Source organism: Heteronotia binoei, chromosome 7 (genome assembly GCF_032191835.1).
Source record: "Heteronotia binoei isolate CCM8104 ecotype False Entrance Well chromosome 7, APGP_CSIRO_Hbin_v1, whole genome shotgun sequence".
Classification (NCBI taxonomy): domain Eukaryota; kingdom Metazoa; phylum Chordata; class Lepidosauria; order Squamata; family Gekkonidae; genus Heteronotia; species Heteronotia binoei.
Window position 1 is genome coordinate 33,110,129 of NC_083229.1, and position 25,923 is coordinate 33,136,051.

A 25,923-nucleotide genomic window follows, 5' to 3' on the forward strand; every position below is an offset into this window, starting at 1 on the left:
CTATTTGTTTCCTTTCAGTCCCTTACTGCATTGAAAGCAGCAGTATGCAAAACTCTTGCCCTGTCCCATTGCTGCTATAGTTACATAGTTACATGAAGTGGGACATCAAGCAGTGTATGTCATTTTCACTATGCATGTCCTTGGAGTGAATTCAAAGCCTTCCCAAGGCATTCAGCCAAATAAATCACATCTAATAAGCAACACACAACTCTGGCAAAATTTTCCTACACAGTTAAGTGACCTTTATTGCTCTGGCTAAACCTCCTTCACTAGAAAGGGAGGCAATAAAAGTTACAGTCCAGTAACTATACACTGATCTGGAACTGCATCTTGTGGAATTTGCTTCTAAAAATATAAACAGAGCCTTTTTTAGCAGGAACACAGTCAGGGATGTGTGGCCTAATATGAAAATGAGTTCCTGCTGGGCTTTTTATACACACACACACACACAAATATAAACATATCCTGACCTGGATGGCCTAGGCTAGCCCGCTCTCATCAGATGTTGGAAGCTAAGCAGAGTCAGCCCTGTTTAGTACTTGCAAGGGTGACCACCAAGCAAGACCAGGGTGGCAGGTGGCAAACCACCTCTCTCCATCTCTTGCCTTCAAACACCTAAGTTGGCTGCAACTTCATAGCGAGAAAAGCCTGACAGCCAAGATCTTCTTTGGATACTCTGCTCTGTTCACTTCTACTCTCAGCTGACATCAGTGTGTGGTAGCTCAGCTTTTTTAAGAATGTTAAGAGAAGTCATGTTGGATTAGGCCAACGGCCCATCCAGTCCAACACTCTGTGTTACACAGTGGCAAAACAAACAGATGCCATCAGGAGGTCCATCAGTGGGGCTAGGACAGTAGAAGCTCTCCCACTGTGGTCCCCCCAAGCACCAAGAATACAGAGCATCACTGACCCAGACAGAGAGTTCCAACAATACGCTGTGGCTGATGGACCTCTGCTCTCCACGTTTATCCAATCCCCTCTTGAAGCTGTCTATGCTTGCAGCCACCACCATCTCCTGTGGCAGTGAATTCCATGTGTTTTGTTTTAGCTCAGGAAGGATGTCCTCAGAGCAAGCTAATTTATGCAGTAGCCAAATTGCTCGCTCACAGTTTTAATACCAATAGCTCACGAAGTAGATTTTTGGTCACAAGACACCACAGCTTAGAGGGAGAATTGGTTTCAAGGCTTCCACACCAGGTGAAGAATATTTGTTTTCACTAGGCTTGCCAATCCCCAGGTCCCAGCGGGTATAATGGGAATTGATCTAGAGGTATCAGGGGTTCTGGGGGGGGGGGCTGTTTTTTGAGGTAGAGGCACCAAATTTTCAGTATAGCATCTAGTGCCTCTCCCCAAAATACCCAAGTTTCAAAACGATTGGACCAGGGGGTCCAATTCTATGAGTCCCAAAAGAAGGTGCTCCTATCCTCCATTATTTCCTATGGAAGGAAGGCATTTAAAAAGGTGTGCTGCCCCTTTAAACTCCCTTGGAGTTCTTGTCACACCCTTGCTCCTGGCTCCGCCCCAATGTCTCCTGGCTCCCAAAGTCCCCAGATATTTCTTGAATTGGACTTGGCAACTCTAGTTTTCACAGCCATCTGGATTTTTAAAAAATATATATATTTCAAATAATTACACTTTGACAGTTTTCTTTAAAAGAAAATCTGTCCCACAAGTTCAACAGAAAGATTCCGTTTCCATACAAAAATAATTTCATTTAATCCAGTGCGCATGCATCTGAACCCAAGCGTCTTCCAAAGCACAGTACACGAGTTGCGCATGCGCTGCTTTTCTCAACCTTCCTGCTCGCAATCAACGGCTCATCTCGATTTTTGGCTGGTCCGATCGCAGCGGAGGCGAGGCTGTTATATACAAAACTAGAAGGGGGTGGGAGGTGCTTGCTTGGAACGGCGCAACGTAAGGAATCTAGTGCGCACGCGTAGTCAGTTTTCTTCACCCTCGGGCGTCCCGACTCTGCCCGCTTCGAGTAATACACGGCCGCGCATGCGCCTTAAAGGAAACGGCAGGGGAGGGGTTTAGCTCTTCCTTTTCCTTTCGTCCTCGCGTCCAAGATGGCCGAGTACGACTTGACGACTCGAATCGCTCACTTCTTAGACCGGCATTTGGTCTTCCCGCTCCTCGAGTTCCTTTCCGTCAAAGAGGTGAGGGCGGTTCCCGCCTTTTATGACACCCTGGAAAGCAGGGGGAGCCTCAGGGTTTCCTTTTCCCTACCGCTACTAGGGGACCTTCTCTGGCCTCGTTCGCAAAGTAGCTCTTTTTAAAGGCAGTGCGCATGCGCATCTCCATTTGGCTTCAATTGCTGGGAAGCAAGATTGATTGACATTCTATATTTTTTTAAAGGCTGAGGAGAGGATCGTGGAGAGTTTGTTTTTTCCCTCCATTGGGAAGCCTTGCTCAGAAGTAAAGTTTTGAAATTCGGTTTAGCAAAAGAAGTGTCTTTGCACATGTGCAGAGTGCTAATGTCCATTTTATCACTGTTTGGCTTAATGCATCTCTTAAAATATCTGTATCTAATGTGAAGGGCAATACAGGAATGAGTGTGTGCTGTTGGTAACTTGCTTGATGAAAAATTCTGGAAAACTCAAATGCTTGTCTGTTTTGTTTGTTTCTAATGAATGATACTCTTTGGCTTTACTTTCTAAAGTTTTGCTTTGGATCCCTGCGGATACCTTGTGTGATCTGTTTTTGTGGTTCCATGTTGGGCTGTTGCAACAAAATAAACTAAAAAGTCTGGTGATACTTAAAAGCTAAAATAACCTAGCTGTTTGCAGTTGACTTCATCAAATGCATGAACTCCACAACATAAGCACAGGTTGATGAATTTGTACTGAAATCTACGGATAGCCTCTTGCCCTTTTGTTGTTTGTAACTTTTAAGTATAAATATTTTGAGTTTTGAAGTTTTTAATGTGCCACTAGTTCTATCATTGTGTATGATACATCCCATTAAAAGTGTTGGAATGTTCATTGAAACATATTTATGTATGTGTAAGACTGAGAAAGATCAAATGTAGCAAGAAATAAGTTGCCGTGTGACTCGATTGAATTAGAAGCAGAATAGTTGTGTATTTTGGGAGAGGCACGTAAATTTATTTATACGAAATATTTATTGGCTGTCTTTCTCCATTACAGTGGTCAACACATCTTGCAACATTAACAAACTACCCAAAAACATAAAACTGAAATTCAAAATCACAATTTATTTATTTATTTATTTATTTAGTGGACTTATATCCTTATATCCCGCCCTTCTCACCGAAGTGTCTCAGGGCGGCTATTTGGGACAATTTGGGACTGTCTACTTTAATTAAACACAGTCTTACATTTTAAAAGTTTTCATTTGCCTCCTTTGTTCTGTAATTGTGGGTCTGCCACTGGGGGGAGGGACACTTGCTTATGCACCCACCAAAGGAGCACCTTTGATGGAACTGTCAGGAGGACTTCTTTGTGATCTTAATTTCAGGGCAGGAATATATGAGAGAACATGGTTCTTCAAATGCCTGGTCCCAAGCCAATGTAAAGCTCTAAAGGTCAAAATCAGCACCTTGAATGGGCTTGCACACAGACTGGTAGCTGGTGTAATTGCTGTAATATTGGGGTCACATGCTCTCAGTAGCTGGCCACAACCAACAGACTAGCCGTAGCATTCTGCACTAGTTGCAACTTCCAGATGCTCTTCAAGGGTAGCCCTGAGTAGAGTCCAGTAGTCCAGTCTAGATGTAACAAGTCATGACTCAATGTGGCTGGACCTGGCTGACCCAACAATGGATGCAGCTGACATACCAGCCACAGGTGGGTGAAAACATTCTGGAGCACTGTGGCTGCCTGGTTTTTCTAAGGTGACCACTGTGTTAAGCAGCACTTCCAAGCTGCGAACCTGAGCTTTTCAAGACAGGGGAGGTCTGAAGTCCCTGGTCAGCTTTTCTACTAACCCAGAGAACCTCTATCAGACTCCAAGCACTGGAGTGGGCCTATATGCTAGACCTTCTGTACATGATGAATTTACATTTTTAAAAATTGTATATAGTAGTCTCATATGCAAAAACTGTTTATAGCTGTTAAAGTAGTTCTTTCCAGATAATCCTTTTTTTTTTCAAACTATATAGCTTTGGAATTGAGCATAATTTTGGAGAGTGCTTGGCAAGTAATAAAGTGTGGTCTGAGTCAGTTACCCTTAGTCTTGTTTCTGTAGTTGATTTCTGCATTGCATTTTGTCCCTCAAATTAGAACACTCTTTTATTAGGCTATCTGATTTTGAAACAGCTATTTGGATTGGAGAGCTGGGTGGAGCAGAGCAGCAGAATCTTAAAACTCTGTCACATGCTTAGAAATCCATATAAATCAATAGGTTTACAAGGGCGTAAACTTTTGTAAGATTGCACTGTGAGATCATTCCTTTGCTACTATAGAGAACCTTAAATGAGTCTGTTTCTTTCATTTTCAGCCCCAAAGTATAATAATGATCTGTCTAATAGAGTTGTAAAAATTATGACAAGATAATGTTTGAAAGAACTCTGAATGCTCAAAAGCATGTGATATATACAATGTATTCTGTTTTTTAAAAATGCAGTTATGTGGGGTAGAAAGTTTTTCAAAACAGAACATTTTCTAGTTTGATATTTGGTAGAAAATTTTTTGCCCTGCATATACATAAATATAGTCTATCTAATAGTTGTTCTGGCTGCAAATCAGTCATGTTAGATGGGATACATTCAAGATATGAAGCATGGACAGACACCTTGTACTTACCTTCTTCTGGTAGCATTACTTAAATTTTGCTAACAGTATTTTAAAATTATTTAAATTTGAATCAGAAAATTTTGAGGCAAGTTTCCTAAATCCACATCACTGATGAAAAGCAGCTCTTACAACTGTAGTAGGTAAATTGAAAGTATATATAACACAACACTCATCTAACCAAATGGAATGTAATTCGCAAAAGCTGATGCCACACCACTTTCAGACTTTCTGTTGTATTGGCTACCTTTCAAATACAGCTGCCTTTGTAGAACAGACGTGGTTCTGAGCCTGCCAAATGCAAACAGTTAGTGGTGTCCAGTTCCTTTCATTTTCAGTATACCTGTATATATTTTGACTTCTTGCAAACATAGATGCAGGCTTTAAAGCACAGAACTGCTTCAGGCCAGCATCCTTTAGTTAGCTGACTTGTATCGGTGAACATGTGCCAATATTTTGAGTAACTCAGATTTACTTCTTTACCAATGAAAGTTGACTCCATAAAGCATTTTAGACCATGGAAAGTCTATTGAATTTTGTATTTTGGTTGATTTAATTTCATCATGTTCAATCTGGTTTCTTGGATTATTTAAATTGCAGTTGATTGTAGTACTTGTTACTGTGAATGACCATATATTTTAGTGTGAAGAAACAAGATGGAATCTGCAGTAGAGATTTTGGGCTGTCAAGACCTACTGCATTTTGATGCCATATCAGGCTGATAATAAACTTCAGTGTGCAAGAACCTGGGTTTTTGTCATGTTCACACACTTGCTCCTCAGTTTAGTCCCTCCAGTCAGTCCTGGCTTGAAGCTGACTTCAAGTATACATGCCAGTTTGGTGTAGTGGTTAAGTGTGTGGACTCCTATCTGGGAGAACCGGGTTTGATTCCCCACTCCTCCACTTGCACCTGCTAGCATGGCCTTGGGTCAGCCATAGCTCTGGCAGAGGTTGTCCTTGAAAGGGCAGCTGCTGTGAGAGCCCTCTCCAGCCCCACCCACCTCACAGGGTGTTTGTTGTGGGGGAGGAAGGTAAAGGAGATTGTGAGCCGCTCTGAGACTCTTCGGAGTGGAGGGCGGGATATAAATCCAATATCTTCTTCATCTTCTTCTTCATCTTCTTATCTGGGAGAACCGGGTTTGATTCCCCACTCTTCCATCTGCACCTGCTGGAATGGCCTTGGGTCAGGCATAGCTTTTGTAGGAGTTGTCCTTGAAAGAGCAGCTGCTGTGAGAGCCTTCTCAGCCCCACCTACCTCACAGGGTGTCTGTTGGGGGCGGGGAAGGTAAAGGAGATTGTGACCGCTCTGAGATTCAGAGTATAGGGCGGAATATAAATCCAATCTTCAAGTCACCCCACATTAGTTCCCCTCTTACAGAGGGATTCATTCAGGTGAAGCATCCCAGTTTGTCTTGCAAAATGAACCCAGTTAGGCTGTGACCCAAGTTAAGTATCAGATGTGACCAGTGTTCATTGTAAACCAAGCATCCTCCATTGCATTCTGCATGAGATGGAGTAATGTGGCACAAGAGTGCAGCAAAAAGCCACCCGCATGCACATTTGGATTTAATGTTGCCTTGATGTGATGTCTGAATCTCTTAGTATTTAAAAGATGCAGAACTGCGCTTGGTGGTCTTTAAAAAAAAGCTTTACAAAGCTACATGACCATTCAGTAAACTTAACCCTAGATCTTTGGCATGTGTAGTAATTTGCCTTAAAACTTTAGTTTCTTTAATCAGAAACCCATTAGACACATTTACTGTACTTTCTTCTTCAGATATACAATGAAAAGGAATTACTTCAAGGAAAACTGGATCTCCTTAGCGATACCAATATGGTGGATTTTGCTATGGATGTCTACAAAAACCTTTATTCTGATGATATTCCTCATGGTAAGCTTATTGGACCATAAAAAGAACTGAGGCATGGTCTACTGGCAATACTAAAGTCTCTAAAACCAAAGTATTATCTACTGAACTTCACTGTTTTCTTGGATGTTAATTGACTGTACACTGGAGGCCTTTGTGCAAAACAAAGTACATCCATTATGGCCAGCCTCTTATCTCACTTTTACTAATTTCCACGGTTTTGCTTTTATTTTTCTGTGCTTTGTTGTGGATGGAGAAGAATTGCCAGCACAGCAGTAAAAATTTGAATTAATTTAGTGAATTTAATCTGAATAGATAACATGAATAGGTCTCCAGGGAGGTGGCATATAAATTCCCTAATTAAATAAAATAAATGTAGATGAATTCCTAGCACTTGATTCCCTTCTGTCTCTATTAAAAAACAAAGCTCTGGATGAGGCTATGAAGGTGTTGCTGGCTTATTTAAAATACTTTTATCTCATTGGTGCCTTTAATAGTTTCACTGAAAAACCCCCCTGTAATTTGAAAGGGGGGAGGGTGTCTGTTTTTCTGTGCAGCCACTGAGAATACAGGGACATAGAAAGAGTAAAGTTTCTGAGGAAGGGATTGTGTTTGAGTTGGAGGAACATGAGGCAGGCCCAAACTTGAAAGAGCAATCATGGCCTTGCTTCCTGTTGCACATCAGGGGTAGTGGCCTCCATAACATAATGTTGGAAAAAGTGCCAAAGTTTTTCTATTCCTTCCCACACCTGTCAATCTTGGAAGATCCTTTACATACACATTACAGAAAAATAATATTAACCAAGTGGCTTTTTTCTCTTTCTCTTAATTACAACATTCCCCTAAAGCAAGGAATATCTCATCTGTACTGGAGTACTTTTTGTCAGGCAAGTCATGGTTCTTGGGTATAGACACAGCGGGTTAAGTGAAAAAACTTAATGCACATATTTTGTTTTGGTGCTGCTCTGTGGCACACTATTAGGGGCAGGGCTTCCTGAAAAAAATTTTCTCTACTTTCTCTAGCTTTTTATCACTAGTGGGTCTGATGATGCTTTCTATGATCTAAAATCTTGCCACTGAAACCTATTTGCTCACTTTTTTCCAATGTGCACATTAAGTTATCTTAAAAACTTTAGTGTTGGTGAAAATTTGAGTTTCTAGAAGACAACGTTTGGAATAAATTTCCTTTTCATGTGACGATACCATGCACAAACTGAATTGATTACCGTTTTAAGGTTGGACTTTTATGGGCCTGTGTTTTGACTGACCCTCCTAGTATTCCTAAAGTTTGGTAAACAAGAAATTCTGTTGAACTGATTGATACTGTTTTGCCAGTTCCTGGTTGACCAGTTTTAACAGTGCAATTGTCACCAAAAAAACAAACAAAAAATCCTCAGGGTACTTATTGTTGGTCTTTAAGTCACTTAATCTGAATAGATAACATGACTAGGTCTCCAGGGAGGTGGCATATAAATTCCCTAATTAAATAAAATACATGTAGATGAATTTAAAAAAATGGCTTGAAATTTTTGTTGACCTTATTAAGTGCATCTTTGGCTTTATTCAGCTAATAATTTGCTATGCCTTACTAAAGTAGAAGAGTTGAAAATCCAGAATATTTGGTGTTATTCCATCCTGGCAAGTCATTGTTGACTTTGTAGAGAAAGCTTAAACATTTTACTTTTATGCTCAGCTTTGCGTGAAAAGAGAACCACAGTTGTTGCACAGCTGAAACAACTTCAGGCAGAAACTGAACCAATTGTCAAGATGTTTGAAGACCCAGAAACTACCAGGCAGATGCAGTCTACTAGGTAAGCTTTTGGATGCTACCTTCCCATGCTGTGGAAATAAATCATTGTGGCTGGTTGAAGTGCAGTCTTGCTGCTTCATCGCAGTTAGAGAATTCTTTGTTTTCAGATGAGGCAACCCAGAGGCTCCATTGCTGGGCGTTGTTTGAGCCCCCCCCCCCCCCCCCAGAACATGGGACCTTCTGTAAATTTCTGTACAATTTGTGAAACTTAATTAAAATTTCAATGTGTAATATTTTAAAGTTGTCTAATTTGAAAAGGAATGATGTATGAATGTGCCATGTGTGAAAAGTGGAGGCCATCAGATTTGCATATTGAAATCTCCACATTTTAAATCTCATGTCTTAGAGGATGGCTTCCGTAGCTGATCATATACAAAAGAGCATGTTACAGTTGCATTCTAGCTTATTGGAAATCCAAGCCCATCTTGCATATTAAATCTGTCCCTCATTTCACTTCATCTCTCACACTGTTTTTATAAAATACTTCTTCTCCAGCAGCAGCATTTTGAGAGATTTGTTCTGTGTGGTATGCTTTTACACCATCCTTCTTTCAAAGAGCTCAAGAGACACATATGCTTCTTCCTTTTGCATATTATCCTAATAACAGGCCTATGTGGTAGGTTAGGCTGAATGAGAATCAGCCCAGTGTCAAGCACTGTTGATTTCACCTGTATCTTCCAGATTCTGCTGATACTTCCTTAGGCAACACTACACTCACTTTTTGGGCAGTAACAGGAGGGTGTAATTTGTGACTCCCTCCCCCCCCCCCCATTGGTTGTGGAACTGATCTACACTGGTGGAATACTACTTTTGGATTCACTCCAGGAATGCAGATAGTCAGTGAACTTGAAAAGATACATTGGCAAGGGGTCACTAGATGTCATTACCAAGCTGATATTTCCATTGCTTTAGAGAGAATTCTTAAATACTTTATAAATGTGAGCAGAGGATGCAAGTACACTGATTTGTTTTTTTTTTAAACTTCTGTGCCATAATTTGAGCTGGTCTTCCCTGAGCACCAGCTGCTGATTAGCTTGCAGAAGATAGCCAGCTAGTTGCATCAAGTCTTACAAACGCCCTGCTAAACTGGTGGCAGATATTTTCATCAATTGACTTCAGTGCTGCATAGAGGGAGGGAGGAAGTGAATAGCACACCACTGCCTCCTCCAGCATGTAGGCCACACCATTTAGCATATCTTCTGCAGACAGTTACATGTTGGATATGCCTGCCAGAGCCATATGTGAATTGACTATAAAATGAAGCACCTTACAAGCTGAAAATAATCGCTGGCATTTATTTTTTGCAAAGATTTCCATGGACAGAAAAAAACAGTTTGCTTTACTTTGACCAAAAATTGGAATAAATTAGCATATTTTCTGGATCTGTCTCTAAAGATTTCTAGTAACTTACAGCCCTACAATTGTAATTCTTTATTTCAGAGATGGCCGGATGCTGTTTGACTATTTAGCAGATAAGCATGGTGTAAGTATCAGTTAGTTTTCTTAATGTAATTATGAAATACAGGTTCAAAATACCTAGGTGTTCTTTGAAGAAAAAATTAAAAACTGAAACCCAAAAGGTAGAGGGGCTGGGCTTATTTCTTAAATCTTTTTTAAAATCATAATGTAGCTTCAGTGGCACACATAGGGACATGTGGCACAGTCATAATTGCATGGGAGCTTTTCAGAACTGTTTCCTCTCACATTCTTTTGGGATAGGCAGCCCAAATTCCTCTTGCTCAGCCTGGTTAAAAGTGTATCATCGTTCATGAAGCAACTGGGAACGGTTTTGTATTCAGCATATGAAAAGTGGTTTTCAGACAGCCACAGTAATGTTGAATTTAGGATTAGTCAAGTATTTTAAATGCAAGGTTTTTTACAAGTTACTGGATTGGATTCAAAGCTAATTTTCTGACAGCAAGTAATGGCCTTCAGGGGACTCTCTCTGTGTGTATGCCAGTCCCCCTTCCCCACTGCAGCCCCCAATATCATCATCAGAAGTCTAGAATACTCCTGACAGTTGGACAGTATTTTGGGGGCAGGGTTTGAGCAGCAGGAAGGCAAGGAGGTGGGATCGTTTTGTTTCAATGTAGTTGTGTTTGAGAAACTTTGGACTCAGCCTGCTATAATCATCAATAGATGTGATACTTAGGCTGATGAAAGTGCAAAAAATGAAATTTGCTTTTAAGCTTGTTGTAGTGAGCTAGGTGTTATAACTTAAGTTTTCTTGGTACAGTTCTGTAGATGTGAACGATTCACGGAATAGCTCTTCTCTTTCTATAATCCAATATAAGCTACCTTTTAATTTAAAAACCAAACAAAACCCTTGTAATTTAACTTACTAAGATCTGTTTTATTTATTTATTTAATTTATACCCTGCACAGTGGAGTCTTTGTGGAGGTGTCTATAGTCTTAGCATGGGCCATTAAGAAGCATTTTGCGGTGGTGTTAGGCTTGCTGTTGGCTGCCCCAGGATGAAGGGGTTAGAAGCCAGAAGTGGACTGGAAAGTGATTCCCTGAGACACTGGCAGAGATTGCTGGAGCTTGGCTCTGCTCGGTCATGGCCTCTGCCAGCCCTCTAGGGTAGTGGCCCCCTAGGATATTTCCCTATAAGTAAAATGGACATTTCATGTCTTCTGGAAGTCTTTGTCCTACCTTGCCAACAAATGAAGCCATTCTTGGTTTCAAGGAATATTCAGCTCAAGCCCATAGATCTGTAAGCTAACCCACAGCAACTTCAACAAAAGCCAACATCTAGAGTCCCGTCTCACCTTTCTCTTGTCCTTGTTGTCAGGAAAGGGACTAGGCAAAAAATGGAGAAAGACACACATTTGCAGAGTAAAATCCATCCACCAGTGAAGATAACGCAATTAAGTTTTGATCAGTGTTTAAAAAACAAACAACCCACAGACAGTTGAGCGCTCTGCAATGCGAGCAGGAGAGAGCTAATAAATTGGCAGGAGTTTAATCGGCACTGAAAATAAAGTGTTCTAAAAGTTTTGATGTGGTCAAATGTGACCCATGCTCTGTTACTTCCTGCTCACATGGTGGCATGTTTCCAGATACTAGTGAGGATTAGGATAATGATGGGCTTGATTCGCGCTAGCATAAAAATCTGCCTTATACTAAATTAGATAAAAGACGAGATACACAGTAAAGATAAATAGCAAAAAGTTTAAAAAGTAAAAAAATAAGGATCCCAAAGTTATAATGAGCAATAACTAAATCAGTTCTTATATTTCAGTACCAACTGTGTGTCTGTGTACAAATCAATGAATTTTTAACAAATATATAAACCAGTAGTTCATAATGGAATATCATCAACTAGGGGAAAATTACAAAATTTATAACCAAACCCAATGTGAGAATGTTCATTGAGATCATTCAAAAAGTCACAGTCTGTTTAAATAAATCATAGTCCATTAAGCTTGTTTTGGGAGAACCCACTATGGTAGAGGAAAACCATCATTCAGTCTTTGTCTCAGAGACGATGAGAACTTGGATCCGCTTAGCAATGTGATTTTGAATCATTCTGTCAACTGAATCAGGAAAAAATATTTCATAATAGCCGTAGCTTGACAATTTTCTTGCAAAGCTCAGTGCTCACTGCGTTGTGTATTTTGACTGGCAGCAATTCTCCAAGGTTCGTCACATCACCTGCTATCTGGTTCCTTTCACTGGAGATGCAGGGGTTGAACTTGAGATGATGCAGAGCAGTTGCTGTACCACTAAACCACAGCTTTCTCCCAAAGTAAATCAAATAATGCCCATTTTAAAGCTATGGTACATAGCATACCCATTATTAGCCTAACTCATAAAGGAGACACTTCCACAATCACAAAAGGATGTTTCTCACTCTGATTTTTGTTTCCAGTTTAGGCAGGAGTATCTGGATACGCTTTATAGGTATGCAAAATTCCAGTACGAATGTGGCAACTATTCTGGAGCAGCAGAATACCTCTACTTTTTCAGAGTGTTGGTAAGTATGTTTTATTTTTAGGCTATACCTTTAAAATGTTTCTAGCCCTTAAGCGGCTTCAGTATGGATTTGCCATTTTTAAAAATAGAATTTGCGAATATTTGCATCTTTTACAAGAGGGTATGCTCTAGGAAAACATCTCAATCTGTGATAACTCAGCCTGCCATAGTTGTTTTTGCAGATAATTGTTCCTTTTATCTAGTTGATTCTAGTGAGCAAGTTGGAAATCCAATAATTTCTCTGGTATTAAGATGGCATAAGCGAGGGACCTGTGAGAGTTGTAGAGAGGGGGAATGCCACCCTTCACTCAGTGGCTAGCCCACCTGCTGCGTAGTCCCACTTGTAGCTGTAGCCTTGGCCCATCCAGCTTATGTAGTGGCAGTGGCTCCTCCTTCTCTTCTGCCAGCCTTCTCCCTTCTCTTAAGCGGCACATGTGAGTCTTTTAACCAAAACTGTACTCAGCTGCTGCAGATTCTCATACAACTGTTAAGTTCAGTTGAGAATGAATCTGATAAATAAATGCTCATCTAGAACAATTGTAAGGAGACAGCTGGTTTGAGGTCTTCATTTATTATGTGTTTCAGTCGTAACTTGAGAAGTTGCATCTGTGGATGAATTCAGTGAAGAAAGCCCAGTTCCATTCTGACTTTCGAAATGTCAGCTGAGGTCTTGTTTAGGGTGGTGAGGATGGTTCTTCACCATCAGCGTATGCAGGATTGTTTTTCTTGTTATTACCCAGTCCTAATAGTTGTCTTTTTGTGGTTTTATTGTTTTACAGCATAAGCCATCTGGAGGCTGTTTGGGCTGGCACTGTAGAATGTGGGTGGAATAAAGAAAATACAGCTTTTGGGGAAAGATAATTGTAAACTAAATCTTGGATAGAATCATGGTGAATTACTTACCTTGCCTCTGAGTTTGTTTAGCAGTAATGCTTGGTTTAAAAACTGCTTTTTGGAACTCCTTGACTTCTATGAAGAACTTAGAATACAGTTTGAAATCTCCCTAAACTACATCTGTGCAGCCACAGCTAATTTAACAAAACGAAGTTAACTATTATGTAGTTTATTAAGTAGGAGTGTGTGTATGGTGGGTGTAAGTATTATGAGAGAACTGTTAGTAGGACTGTTACAGTCCTACTGTGCTGAATTTATAGTTGCTGTATTGAGGGAGTATCTTATTTTTGGTAATCTGCTGTTGGTGAAAATCCAAAAACTTAAAAAAATCCATCACTGAAAGCAGGTTACTGTGCAGCACCAAATGAGCCTGTATGGAATTGGGCCAAAGTGGCAAGTTGGTGTCCATTAACAGGACTCTTGTGTTCCAAAGTCCAGTAAAATATTAGTGTTCAGAATATCATTATTCTAGTACCATTAAAACACTTGGTATATATCAGGAACACTATTCAATGGGTTCGTCCAACTTAGCATTCAAACTGCATCTCTGTTTCAGATGTAAGAAATTTGTGGAAGAAATGCTGTTTCAGAATTTAGGGATCATTACTGATTTTTTTTTAATGGCTTCTGCCACTCTCTCTCATTTCTTAAACAATGGCTTAAATATACTAGTGCATTTAGAACTAGGGATGATTAAATATATTGTGCCAGTTATAGAATAATGTTTAAATACGTTGCTGTTAAGGGCTTGCTGGGGAACTCTGCTGCTCTTCTATGAGCAAAGATTTGTTTTAAAGGGGTCATTGGGGAAACACAAGTTATGAAAGAGCCATTGTAACAGATCTGAGATTGTTGCTCTCTGAATGACCTAGTGTAGTTCAGTCCTGTTTAAACTAAGGCAGGCTGACCCCAGAATTACCCTTACTCAGAATGAGCTTGATCAGCTACACTAGAGAAAAAAAACATAAGACAGGTTGAGCACTGTCTTGTCTAGTGTAGTAATCAAGTTATTTTTCTTCTGCCACGTTTGTTGAAGGATCCCTATACTGAGCTGAGGGCTGTATGATGAAAATTTACTTATTGCAGTTGCACAGGCTTCTGTCTCCTGCATAAAATATCTTTGTTTGGAATTACATGAAGGTAATTATGTCTGCAGCTATCACAGTTAAACAGACCATTTTAAATCTAGGCAATGCTGGCAGCTGGTGTCTCCTCTCCACCCCCCTCCCTTTTCTGGATTGTCCTCCTAATTTGCAGCAGTTTTCTGTAGACTTGGTGGTTTTGCTAGTTAAGCTTTAAACCATTTTAAATTAGTGTATGAAAAACCCTGGAGGGCTCCAGACTGCACTGCAGCATTTAAATGAGGGGATCCTTATTGCTCGCATTGTAAGGTCTGCACAGAAGCTGAGGCTGCCAGTTCTCCAGGCTTTCTTTTGGTGTTTTTAAATCTCCAGCTGAATCTCCTCGAAATGCCCAGTGCTCCTGATCTTTTTCCTAGAAAATCAAAACTGATTTTCTAAATGAAACACAGCTCATTTCCCCACAATTGGTGGAGCAGGCGTGTCAGTGGCATATTCTCTCTCAACTGGTGCCAGCAAGTCTCTAATCAAAATTCTTGACCTAGTGAAATATTAAATTATTGTGGTTCTTGTAATTGGATTCACTTATTTAAAACAGGTTCCATCCACGGACAGGAATGCTTTGAGTTCTCTCTGGGGGAAACTGGCCTCTGAAATTCTGATGCAGAACTGGGATGCTGCCATGGAGGACCTTACAAGACTGAAAGAGACGATTGATAATAACGTGAGTTACTTTCTTAATCACGCTAAAGTATCTTAAGGTTGGGGAAAGGGGATGTGCAAGAGCAACCCATGAATTTCTGTAAACATTTTGTGCCAGCTCCCATTTACTTAAGTGGTTACCAAGACTACTGATTGGACGCCTTCCATTTTGGACAACATCTGCAAGTTCTTACAAGGTCAGAAAGTGAGATAAATGGACTCAAGAGTTTACAGCCCTTTAGTAGTTGAAAGAAGATTGTTGGGAGGCTAACTTTCATGAACAGAATAATGGATGGCTAGATAACTGCAAATGATACAAAGTGATGTTGCAAGAGTACATTCTAGGATGAGTTTCTTTTAACTTCTGACAGCTCTAGAAATATTTCAGTTCTGCTGATAATAATGAGAAAATGGGCTGTCCAGCTAGTCACTCCGTTTCAGTAAAGCTAACAGATGACAGTAGAAGTTGCTAAGATTGCAGACTTCGTGAATTCAGTTCACTAGAAGATGAAATATGCATTATGTAAATAAAAGTATCTCACCTTTCTGCCCTTACAAGGGCTACCAAGGTGGCTAGCAGTGTAAAGCATACATGATAAAATTTTATTATTAAACCATTAAAATAACACCTTCCCTCCAAAGTATCCTATTCAAACAACATACAAAATGTAAAGTATTGATTAGGAAGGAGGGATCATTGAGGAAATGTCAAATGGAATAAAATATTCACACACTGGTGGATGGTAGAAGATGGCAATGGAAGGGGACAGAGCTTTTTGAAGGGCCACATGAAACAAAAAGGGCTTGTACCAGTGTATCTAACAGCTTTCCCAAAGGATGGGAAAGAGGGTTTCTTTATGCTATCAGAAGCACATGGTCATTTTAAGAGAGGCAAGAGAAACAGCTGGATTTGAGTGGATAGCAATGAAGACCTCTGTGATGAAGTTTGGTTGCTGCAGCAGTCAGAAAAGCTCCTTTTGTTGTCTGTGCTCCACCCCCAATCTACTGTTGGCCCTGCCAGCTAGGTATGACGTTGAAGAAGGTTGAGCAGTTCTTGGTATTCCAGTGATAAGCAGGGGAATGAGGTTCAGGGTCGCAAGTTGACTGAGAAGGTGGAATAGCAGCCTGCATCTTTCTCCAGTTCTGGCACTGGAGTAGGTGTTCTGTTTAGCTGCTGGCCAGAGGCAGTGACTGCAGTTTACAATAGATGAGTGGCAAATTACAGAAGAAGGCTAGACCTGTTGGGCTGAATCAAAGTTGACTCTCTTGTTTTAAACTGAGTGCTCTTGAAGGTAAAAACTGAAAATGCATTTGAAAGTATAGTGAACTTGTTCCATGGGGTTCCGCAAAATGTATCTTTTCTGTTTTGTTTTTTAGTCAGTCAGCTCTCCGCTCCAGTCTCTTCAGCAGCGAACGTGGCTCATCCACTGGTCTCTTTTTGTTTTCTTCAACCATCCTAAAGGCAGAGACAACATCATCGACCTCTTTCTCTATCAGCCCCAGTAAGTGGTCTTGTTGTGCCTAAATGCAAATCAACACACAAACCCCTTGAAAAAAAGACAGAAAAGTATGAGAAGCTGATCAGTCTCTAGTCTTCTACACTTGAGGATATTGAAAGGCTTAAGCGGGACTCCTTGGAAAGCTACAGTAGCTTACTAAGGTCTGCAGGAACCTGGGCATCAGAGCAGCCTTTGAGAGCCACTGGTAGCATTGCTGAGCAGCATCTTTTTCGCATTAGCCTGTCAGCGTTGATTTAAAGGTTAATCTTTCACTGGGGTTGTAATATATCATGCAATACTATGAGGCTGCAAATACTGAAGGAATTATATATTTCCATTTGTTGTAATTATCGTAAATTTGGAAGAGGCAGTGTTTCATAGATAACTTCATCTTTGTATGCTGTCACTGGCATTGTATTACATTTAAAATTTATCAAAAGATTTTTAGAAGTACAAGCTATCTATTTCAAGTGAAATTAGGGGTGATGTCAGTGTTGCATGAGGTAATGTGGTAATCCATTGCCATCTTCTGCTGTGTTTCAAGGACATATGAGTCATCTGTTGTAGCTCCTATGTACAGGAAAGCAATATGGGTAAATAGCTTGTTCTGTACAAACACACGCAACCGGCTTTTCCAAGTAGTTTAAATTGAATTTTAACTATGGTAGTGAGTGGTTTACCTTTGCTTGTTTCCATTTTTTTTCTCATCTAAAACTCTTGATTTGGAAAGGAAATGGATTTTTGACATGATGGTTTTGAATGCATATGCTGTACTCCCACTGGTATAAAGTATGACAGTCCTTGCTCAGCTGGAGCTTGGCAGAGTCTCAAACCTGCAAGCAGGCCTCAGATTCAGTGGGAGCTCACAGGAGCACAGCTTCTGAACCATTCTGACAGTTCCACCTCCTTCTTCCCACCTTGTCCATTAAATAGTAGGTGCAGCTGCATAACAATCCCTGGATGAGCTCCACCAACTTTTTTCCTGCAAAATGACCCCTGCTTGCAAGTAACTGTCAATAATAGAGTTCCCCAACATGGCAGGTACCATGGTGTCCTTAGGCAATTCTTCAGGTCCTTACCATTTGCTTTAGAAAATTAGGCAGGGCCATTATGAACAAAGGGCTGATAACTGGCTGCCATAATACAGAAAAGGAAGTTTTCACCTGGTCCTTCCATATTGAGAAGGTTCCAGGATTGTGTAAATGGAATCTGCAACGGGGCAGGAAGCACCAGAGCAATGGAGAGGGTGCTTGGCTCCACCTCCTGTAGCAGCCATTTTGTAGTGCCATGTTCTGTCCTGCTTCAGAATTCCAAAGGTGCCTGCAGGCTCAGAAAGGTTTGCTTCCAGCTCTAAAATAACCTGTTTTTCCCCCAGGTACCTTAATGCAATTCAAACAATGTGTCCACATATTCTTCGGTATCTGACTACAGCAGTTATAACAAACAAAGACGTTCGTAAGCGTAGACAAGTGTTGAAAGACTTAGTCAAGGTTATTCAGCAGGTAAGAAATAGGTTTCCATTTATAAAAATCACAACTTTTGTATGCTTGTGGCTCCATATGCTTAGGAAGACTACTTCTTTCTTCTGCGCTATAAGAATATTGGCATACTAGAAAATGAAAAACAGATGTACTTTCTGGGAGCATGTGGATTTGTTCTGGAACTTCTGTGAAAGGGAATTTTGCTGACATGGTCAGGTATAAAAAAGGCAGTTCACTGCTCTGGCCTATTTGATACTGTAGTACAATAAGTATTCTTAGGGGTTGGGGGTTGAAAAGATTCATATGCTTATTCATTGCTGATGGCTTAGGGTTTTGGTACAGCGGACTCAGTTATTACATGCTACCAAATTCATACCACTATTCCAGTTGACTCAAATAAGGTAGGAGAAACGGGAGTAGCAGAGGTATGGATCTGTAATTCTTATGCACATGCACTACACACACTGCTTTTGAGATGGATCTAGTAAGCCTGGCCCATCTGTTTGCTTGTGTCATGGAGACAAAAGGCTACGAAAGAATTTATTAGGTTTATATCCCGCCCTGTACCACAAATAGGCTCAAGGCAGCTCACAGGTATTGCAGTATAAATGAAATAACAGTAACATATGATAAAAACCTAGATAAAACAAACAAACAAACAAAGGCAAGATGCAGCAAACAAAGACAGACACTCCAGGGCAGTCCATGGTGCCTACTGCAGGCTGCTTAGTCCGGTGATGTGTTTCTGTTGGCAGGGGAGGCTGAGATGGATTAAATGTCCGCCATGTCAGCCAAAGTGCTGACAGAACAGCTCCTGCAGGGCCCTGATCTCATAGGGGCATGTTCCGCCAGGGTGTAGAAGGCCCTGGCCCTGGGTGAGGCTAAGTGGATGTCTTTCAGGCCAAGGACTGCCAGTAGGTGTTGATCAGGAGAGAGCAAGGCTCTTTGGAGTACATATGGGGAGAGATGATCCATCAGGTGTGCTGGTCGCAGGCTCTAAAGGTCAATACCATGTCCTTGAGCTGGATCCGGTACCCAATTGGCAGCCAGTGCAGTTGGCTCAGCACCAGCTGAATGCATGACTGTACAGACATTGCCATCAGCAAGTGTGCTGCCACATTTTGCACAAGATGCAGTTTCACTTTTGATGTGTAGCCCCCAGAAAGTCAGTTGACCAACCGAGGATGTTGGAAGAGCTCCACCCCTTTCTGCTGCTGTGCCTGCTCATAAACACCCTGAGGTCTTGCCAGAATTGACACCCTTGTTCTTTTAATACATACACAAACACACTAGTCTTCTTGTGACAGGCAATATTATCAATTCATGTTGCTCAGCATATGCCAAAATATATGCCAAGTGTGCTTAAGTCGAAAATAAAATTTGGTTCTCTCCTTAGAGGTGTTTAAAACTGAGTTGCTGCTGCTAAAAGGATTCTGACAAACTACATTTAGAATTATTGCTTGTACCAAAATGGTTTGGTACAATTTGGGAGTACTCCTGGACACCTCTCTGTCTAGATAGGCAGCTGTTGGAGGCTGCTAGGAATGCCTTGCTCACTGCTGTTGTTCCTGGAGATAATAGACCACACCTCTGGGGATTATGCTTTGAGAACATCCAACCTAAATTATTGGAATGGGCTGTATGTGTAGTTAACTCTTGAAGATGATCCAGAAAGTTCAGCCTGGTACAAAATGCAGCACCCAAGACCCAGCTTGAACCTTATCTTACAAATACATAAAGCCAGTGGGCTGGATAGTGCCAAAATCTTTGCTGACTGAAATATTCCTTCCCACTGGAGTCCAAAAGGATGTCCAGCATGCTGCTCCTGGGGGGTAGGGAGTTGGCAAAAAATTGTCCCTCCCTCTTTCATTGCCAGAAATCTTCACTGAATTGAAGCCAGAGCTCTTTGAACAGCATTGGCTTCCGTTTTGTTTTGAGTGCAATTAGGATGGTTTTTGCCTTTTAAACTCTTTAAGTGGGTTTGGACGCAAAATACTCAAGTACTTTGATCCATATCATCCTTCCTGATTCTCCAAGGTAAGGTCTCCCTGGAAGAACTGGTTGTCTGAGGTTCCAATCTCAGAAGGAACTTTCCAGCTGCCATCCCTCAGTAGTGAGTTTCTTTTACCCAGGAGGATCAGACTGACAAGCTGATTGTTGCCTCTATAGTGGTGGCTTTTGCTGTGATGTTTTTTATGATGTAGTTTATTATATCAATTGTGAGCTGCCTTAGGGACTTGTAGAAGGTAGAAAAGTAGCATACAGATTAACTAAATAACATAAAGCCCTATTCTTATCTGTGCAGGAATCCTATACTTACAAGGATCCAATAACTGAGTTCGTGGAATGTTTATATGTGAATTTTGACTTCGATGGAGCGCAGAAGAAGCTAAGAGAATGTGAATCAGTAAGAATTCCTTGGCAAATGCAATCTTAGACAACTAGGTGTATACAAATGGCTATGATGATTAGTTACACTGGGTTGGATCTTGTGAATCATTCCATTGGCAGAAGGAGCTGAACATAGGATCCACCCCTTTATTATGGTAAACTGAGGCATCTGTAGAGGATTACTTGAAGTGGCTGAAATGGAAATTGTGAAAGGCACACACATGCCTTTGGGATTGTGGGCTGGTGTAACTTTAATTGAGAAGATTTTCTCGTCAGCTGTTACAAAAAATTCTTTTCAGAGAAGAAAAATAGGCATTAGACTAATCTTCCAAATGTGCAAAATATTTTTATTTTGTAGTTACCCGGGTTTTTGGTGTCAGAATATATTGGGGACCTTTCATTAACCTACCTAGATACACTTGGAAGAGGCAGGAGTATTAGAGCTGTTTGGGTGCTTCTTAATGAACGGAGTCAATTGACACTTGGTAGAACACATCCTGATTGCTAGAACAATCTGCGAATGAGACACTTGTTGATCTCAGAATTAGCACCTTCAACATGTACCCCCAAATGCTTAAGCTTGCATCTATTCTAGCTTGGAAACATAACATTTGGTACAAACAGAGAAATTAGTATTAATAGAATCTGGAAGTGAAAATATGTAACACATTTCAAAGAAATGGAGGGGGAAGAGACATGCATGTTTAAGATACTTCTAGGCCATCCAGGCAGCTGGAATTTGAATACTTAATCAAAATAATTACCGTTGCTAAAAACCCCTGAAAATTAGACATTTGAAAGCCAGTCAAAACCTGTTGCATATTTTCTCCTAACATAGTTTAGCCAGTCCAGCACAGCCACATTGTTACGTGGGATGGGAAGTTGGGTGTGAGTGTTCTGTGGTGCCTTAACTCTTGAATTGAAGAGGGTGCTTCCAGTAATAGCAGGAAACATGGATCTCTGTCTGCAGCATATGAACTTCACAATGGTTGGCTAGTAAGTTGGCCTTACCAAGCTTCCTTCTCACCCTTGTCCTCCCATACCCTCAACACGTCCCATCTCTTAGGTTCTTGTGAATGACTTTTTCTTAGTGGCTTGTCTTGAGGACTTCATTGAAAACGCTCGCCTCTTTATATTTGAGACCTTCTGCCGCATCCACCAGTGCATCAGCATCAAGTAAGAAAAGCTTTATCAGAAATAGAACTGTTATTCGATGGCAAAAGTAAACACGTAACTGCATTAAAAGGTGATGTGGTGGTCAAGCTGCTCTGGTTCTACTCGAGTAAGAAACAGAAGTAATTAGCATACAAAAACGGGAAACTAACTACAGCTTGTGTGTGAGAGAGAGAAAGGATTGTAAATGTTAAACATAAATGATCTAAATCTTTAATTAGAATTCTGACTGAAGCAGGTATAAAATAATTTCTGTATAAGATATGCCTTGGTAGTGTTCTTCTCGTTTGCTTGAATACCAGTACTGTTGCTCCAGTCTTCCTTCATCTTCAGAACTAATCAGACCGTTCAGGACACCTTGTTGGGGTCTATGCAGAGGTAACATACAATCTTTCTAAATAAACAGTAGACTTCCTCATGGGACTGTACCACCTTGACTGTGCATCTGAGTATTGTGAGTTTTCTTTTACATCTTGCTGCATATGTTTGGGTAGCACATTAAGGGGGGAAAACGTAGGCCAAGTGTCTGACGTACTTAGGTGTGTCAGGAAATTTTAATGCGAGTTGGCCTTTAGGTGTACAGCTGCCCCACAGAAGTCATGGTGTGAGGTAGGTAATGCTGTGGCATGTGTGAGGCTCCTGTGCTGTTGGTCTTCGGCTGCCTATCAAGGCACGAGTGTTAAGCTGGATCCTGCTGTTCTATGTTGGGCAGCAGTGCAGGTCTGATCCTCTCTGCCAGTTGTAGATAGGTATGAAATTTCTTTGAGGAGGAAACTGCCATTGTGGCACCTGAAAAAGCTCACATTTGGAAGGTCTTCCAAACCCTGGGTTGGGACATAGCATGGGTTCAGTAAATCGTTGGCAGCACTCCCAAAACGTCGTTTGGATTTGTGAACTGAGTCAGTGTGTTTCTCAGGGAATTTTTTAAAAAGACGGGGTGAAAATTGGAAGAGCTTCTAATAATAGACAAATGAGGTATGTGAAGAATTTGTCAGAAAGTAATATCACCGTTGCTTCTCTGTGGAGGAAAGGTGCTTCATCACTGTGTGCCAACATTAGCAGTTTTATAAATTATTACAAAACCTTTTCCCTGCTCCAGTGCTAGAGATGGAGCCGTAATAACTATTTTCCATATCTGAATTTTCTCTTTTCTTCAAGGATCAAAACATTAACCATTTTCCGTGTGGTTTAATACATTTCACTACCAATCTATACAGTTTTCAGCAAATGTTTAGTAAATTGTCTCATTTTTTTCTCTGATTTTCCACTGTAAAATTCAAATGGCCATACTTGGTTTCACATTAAACAGTAAACTAAGTGGACCATATATGTTACAGTGACTAGTACACTGCTGTAGTAATTTCCTGTTACTGATTAGTTATGGCACCTTTAGTATATCAAATACAGCTTCTCATATTAAAGAGTAAAATATGAAATGTTGCAGTTATTAGTATTTATTGTATTTTAAATATTAGTAAAACATTTCAGTTCACCCAAATAAGATTGTACAGTAATTCTGTATTAGAGCAAGTTCTGCAAGTTCTAGCCAATACCAGCGAAAATCCCAGCATTTTTAATTTGAAGCTCTATTTATTTATTTAGAATATGTCTATGCTACCTCTTGCTCAAGGCAGCTTGCAGTAAAATATAATACAAAACAACAAGTCATTGGATGTAAATAGTGTAAAATAGACCAGATCAGATGCTGACTATTTTAAAAGGTGGTGAGAAACCCCCCTTCATTTCAATACCTGGGTTCAGAGATATGTATTGGCCTAGAGACAGTAAAGTAGGTGCCAGGCAGTCTGGGGCGGAGTGGGGAGGGATGTGTTCCAAAGGCAAGGTGCCACTACAAAAAAAATGCTTTCTGTTTGCCACCCACCTCTGAAGGCAGAAGCACAGAACAGGGCTTGAAAGGCAGATCTTGCCCACTGGGCTGGATAATACAGTTGGAGATGGTTCTTTGAGTACCCAGGCCCAAGTGGTTCAGGGCCTTAAAGGTAAGAACCAGCACTTTGAATTGTGCTTGCAAACAGATGGGTAACTGATGCAGATTTTTCAGCACGGGCATGATAGGATCCCTGTAACCGACCCCTGGCTGCTGCATTTTGGACAGATTGACGTTTCCAGACCATTTTCAAAGGCATCCCCATTAAGAGTGCATTTGTAATAATCTAACTTGGATGTGATCAGATCATGGATCATTGTAGCCAGATCATACATTCCAAGAAGAGATGAAGCAAGCATAGCAGCCAAAGCCAATAAAAGGCACCATATCCTTAGTCCTTGGTTTGGATCTAGCTGGACTTTCCGTTGATGAAAAGGGGAGAAAGAGGTCCCCATTGACACCCAAAAGGCTATGCTGGGGTTCATGGGACAAAAGCCATGTAGGATAGGGACTGTCTTAAAAGAGGGGATTGGGGGAGTTTTGAGTGTAAAAACTGGCTGGTTCCAACCCATTGTACTAAAATGTGGTGTTTGCTTCCCCTCTGTCAGCTAGGTTCCTAACACTGAAGAGATCATAGGTGCCAGGTAAACTTGCATTTATGAACAAGGCATTCCACGAACAAGGAACCACTGCTGGAAAAACCCTGTCTCTGGCTGCCTACTTGCCTTATCTCTGAAGGTGGGGAAGGAGCAGGGTTTGCGGGGCAGATTTTAATGGGAAGACTGGACAGTATGGGAAGAGACAGTCTTTTAAATGCTTGTCTTAATACTCCCAGATACATGTGAACAATGTGACAGCAAGCCTTCAAATATTAATTTTTTTTTTTATCTGTGGACAAATTTGAATTTGCATTTGCATCAGGAATTTGAGGCTTGCCTGATGCCTGCCAATGCTCTCTTGGTTCCAAGCTGAGCCTTCTTTTTACCAAGATTTTTAACTGAGTTCTGTTTTTTAAAGCATTCTTGTGACCATCTTCTAGCCTGTTATCAAGTCCCCGGTCATTCAGCTCACACATTCAAGGGTCAAACAAGTTCTGTATTGAGATACTGAAACCTTAGGGCAAGAGGCTCCTTGTGAAAACTGACAATGGCAGGAACTCATCCCTTCATATACCTTAGGTTAGCTGTTGCATTTCAAAGCATAAGGCACCAAGCTGCCCATCCCTCCCCCAGTGTTACATTCCCATGTAGTCCAAGCAGGTGCAGATGTAATCGCTGGAAACCAGACAATGGCCTTGGTTCCTTCAGAGACTAGGCAGAGAGACACTTGTGCTTTAAGATAGCAATAGCAGGCCAGAGGAGCGCAAGCAAGGCCTGAGGTTAATACAGAAGATTATGGAATACAATAAACAATGGCGAGACCCTCTTGACACCTGTGGACTGCTTTATGGCTCTTGTTTTAAGCTGTTGACTGTTATTTCTTCTTGCTTTCATGCTATGGATTGGTTTTTATGCTGTGGTCATATGACTCTGTCTTACTGTTTTACATGTGTGCTGCCTGAGCAGTCTTTGCAGAAATAACACTTTCGTAAATAGATATTTAACGCTGTTTATATAATATGAATTGCATCCCTGGGGATGCCATCTTACTTAACATTGGGAAAAGAGATCTGTCCGATGGAGCTCCTTGAAAATACTTCTCTTCTTGACTGGGGGCAGTGTGTGCTGTCAGCACAGAGATGAAGAGTTTTGTCTCTGTGTAGTGTCTTTGAATATTTCAGAGGTTTATAAATTTGGCAGAACAATAGGAAGCCACACTTTCTGAAACCTGTTACAGGCCAGAGAAGGCCCTGGCTTGGGAAAACTTGAGTTCCAAAACTTCTCCCTCCTTCAAAGGTTGCTACCGCATGCTGATCTGTTACAGTGAATCTGGAAGTCAATTAGTTCCTGTTAGATTAGATCATTGTTTTCAGAATGGTATTATCTGATGCAGTTCAGTTTCTGAACATTGCTATTTTGGGGAAGGAACATGAATGAATCACAGCAGTCTTGAGGGGAAAAGGGCATTTGACAAATGGCCCTTTCTTCTTGATTGGTTATTGTAACCCAGCTGCATTCTAGCCTTTGCAGGAAACTCCCACAAACTTGTTTTCAACTATGGCACAATACCTCTCTCACACAACGGGACACATTGACTGCCGATTCTAATGAAATATCCACAGCCCCAAATAAACTCGTAATCTCTTGTCTTCAAAGATGGGTGCCTTAGGGCATGGGAGAGATGTGTCTGCTAAAATTGATGGGATAATAATCAGATTTGTTCTTGCTGGCTAATCAGAAAAATCAGTGAATACCACTTCAACGCTATATGTAACATATCTGTCTATGCCAAATTTCTTGTTACTG

The 25,923-nt window shown here is 40.9% G+C and overlaps 1 protein-coding gene across 1 annotated transcript in view; it reads left to right on the forward strand.

Annotated features, from left to right (window-relative positions):
- The first annotated feature begins 1,791 nt into the window (after window positions 1–1,791).
- EIF3E (eukaryotic translation initiation factor 3 subunit E) overlaps window positions 1,792–25,923 on the forward strand; it is a 28,809-nt gene continuing 4,677 nt past the window's right edge. Inside the window, exons 1-10 of the mRNA XM_060243322.1 lie at window positions 1,792–2,159; window positions 6,532–6,646; window positions 8,316–8,433; window positions 9,873–9,915; window positions 12,308–12,412; window positions 14,983–15,108; window positions 16,464–16,588; window positions 17,961–18,087; window positions 20,372–20,473; window positions 21,524–21,633. Coding sequence (XP_060099305.1) covers window positions 2,070–2,159; window positions 6,532–6,646; window positions 8,316–8,433; window positions 9,873–9,915; window positions 12,308–12,412; window positions 14,983–15,108; window positions 16,464–16,588; window positions 17,961–18,087; window positions 20,372–20,473; window positions 21,524–21,633 — 1,061 coding nt within the window. The 5' untranslated portion in view covers window positions 1,792–2,069. The remainder of the gene's footprint in view (window positions 2,160–6,531; window positions 6,647–8,315; window positions 8,434–9,872; window positions 9,916–12,307; window positions 12,413–14,982; window positions 15,109–16,463; window positions 16,589–17,960; window positions 18,088–20,371; window positions 20,474–21,523; window positions 21,634–25,923) is intronic.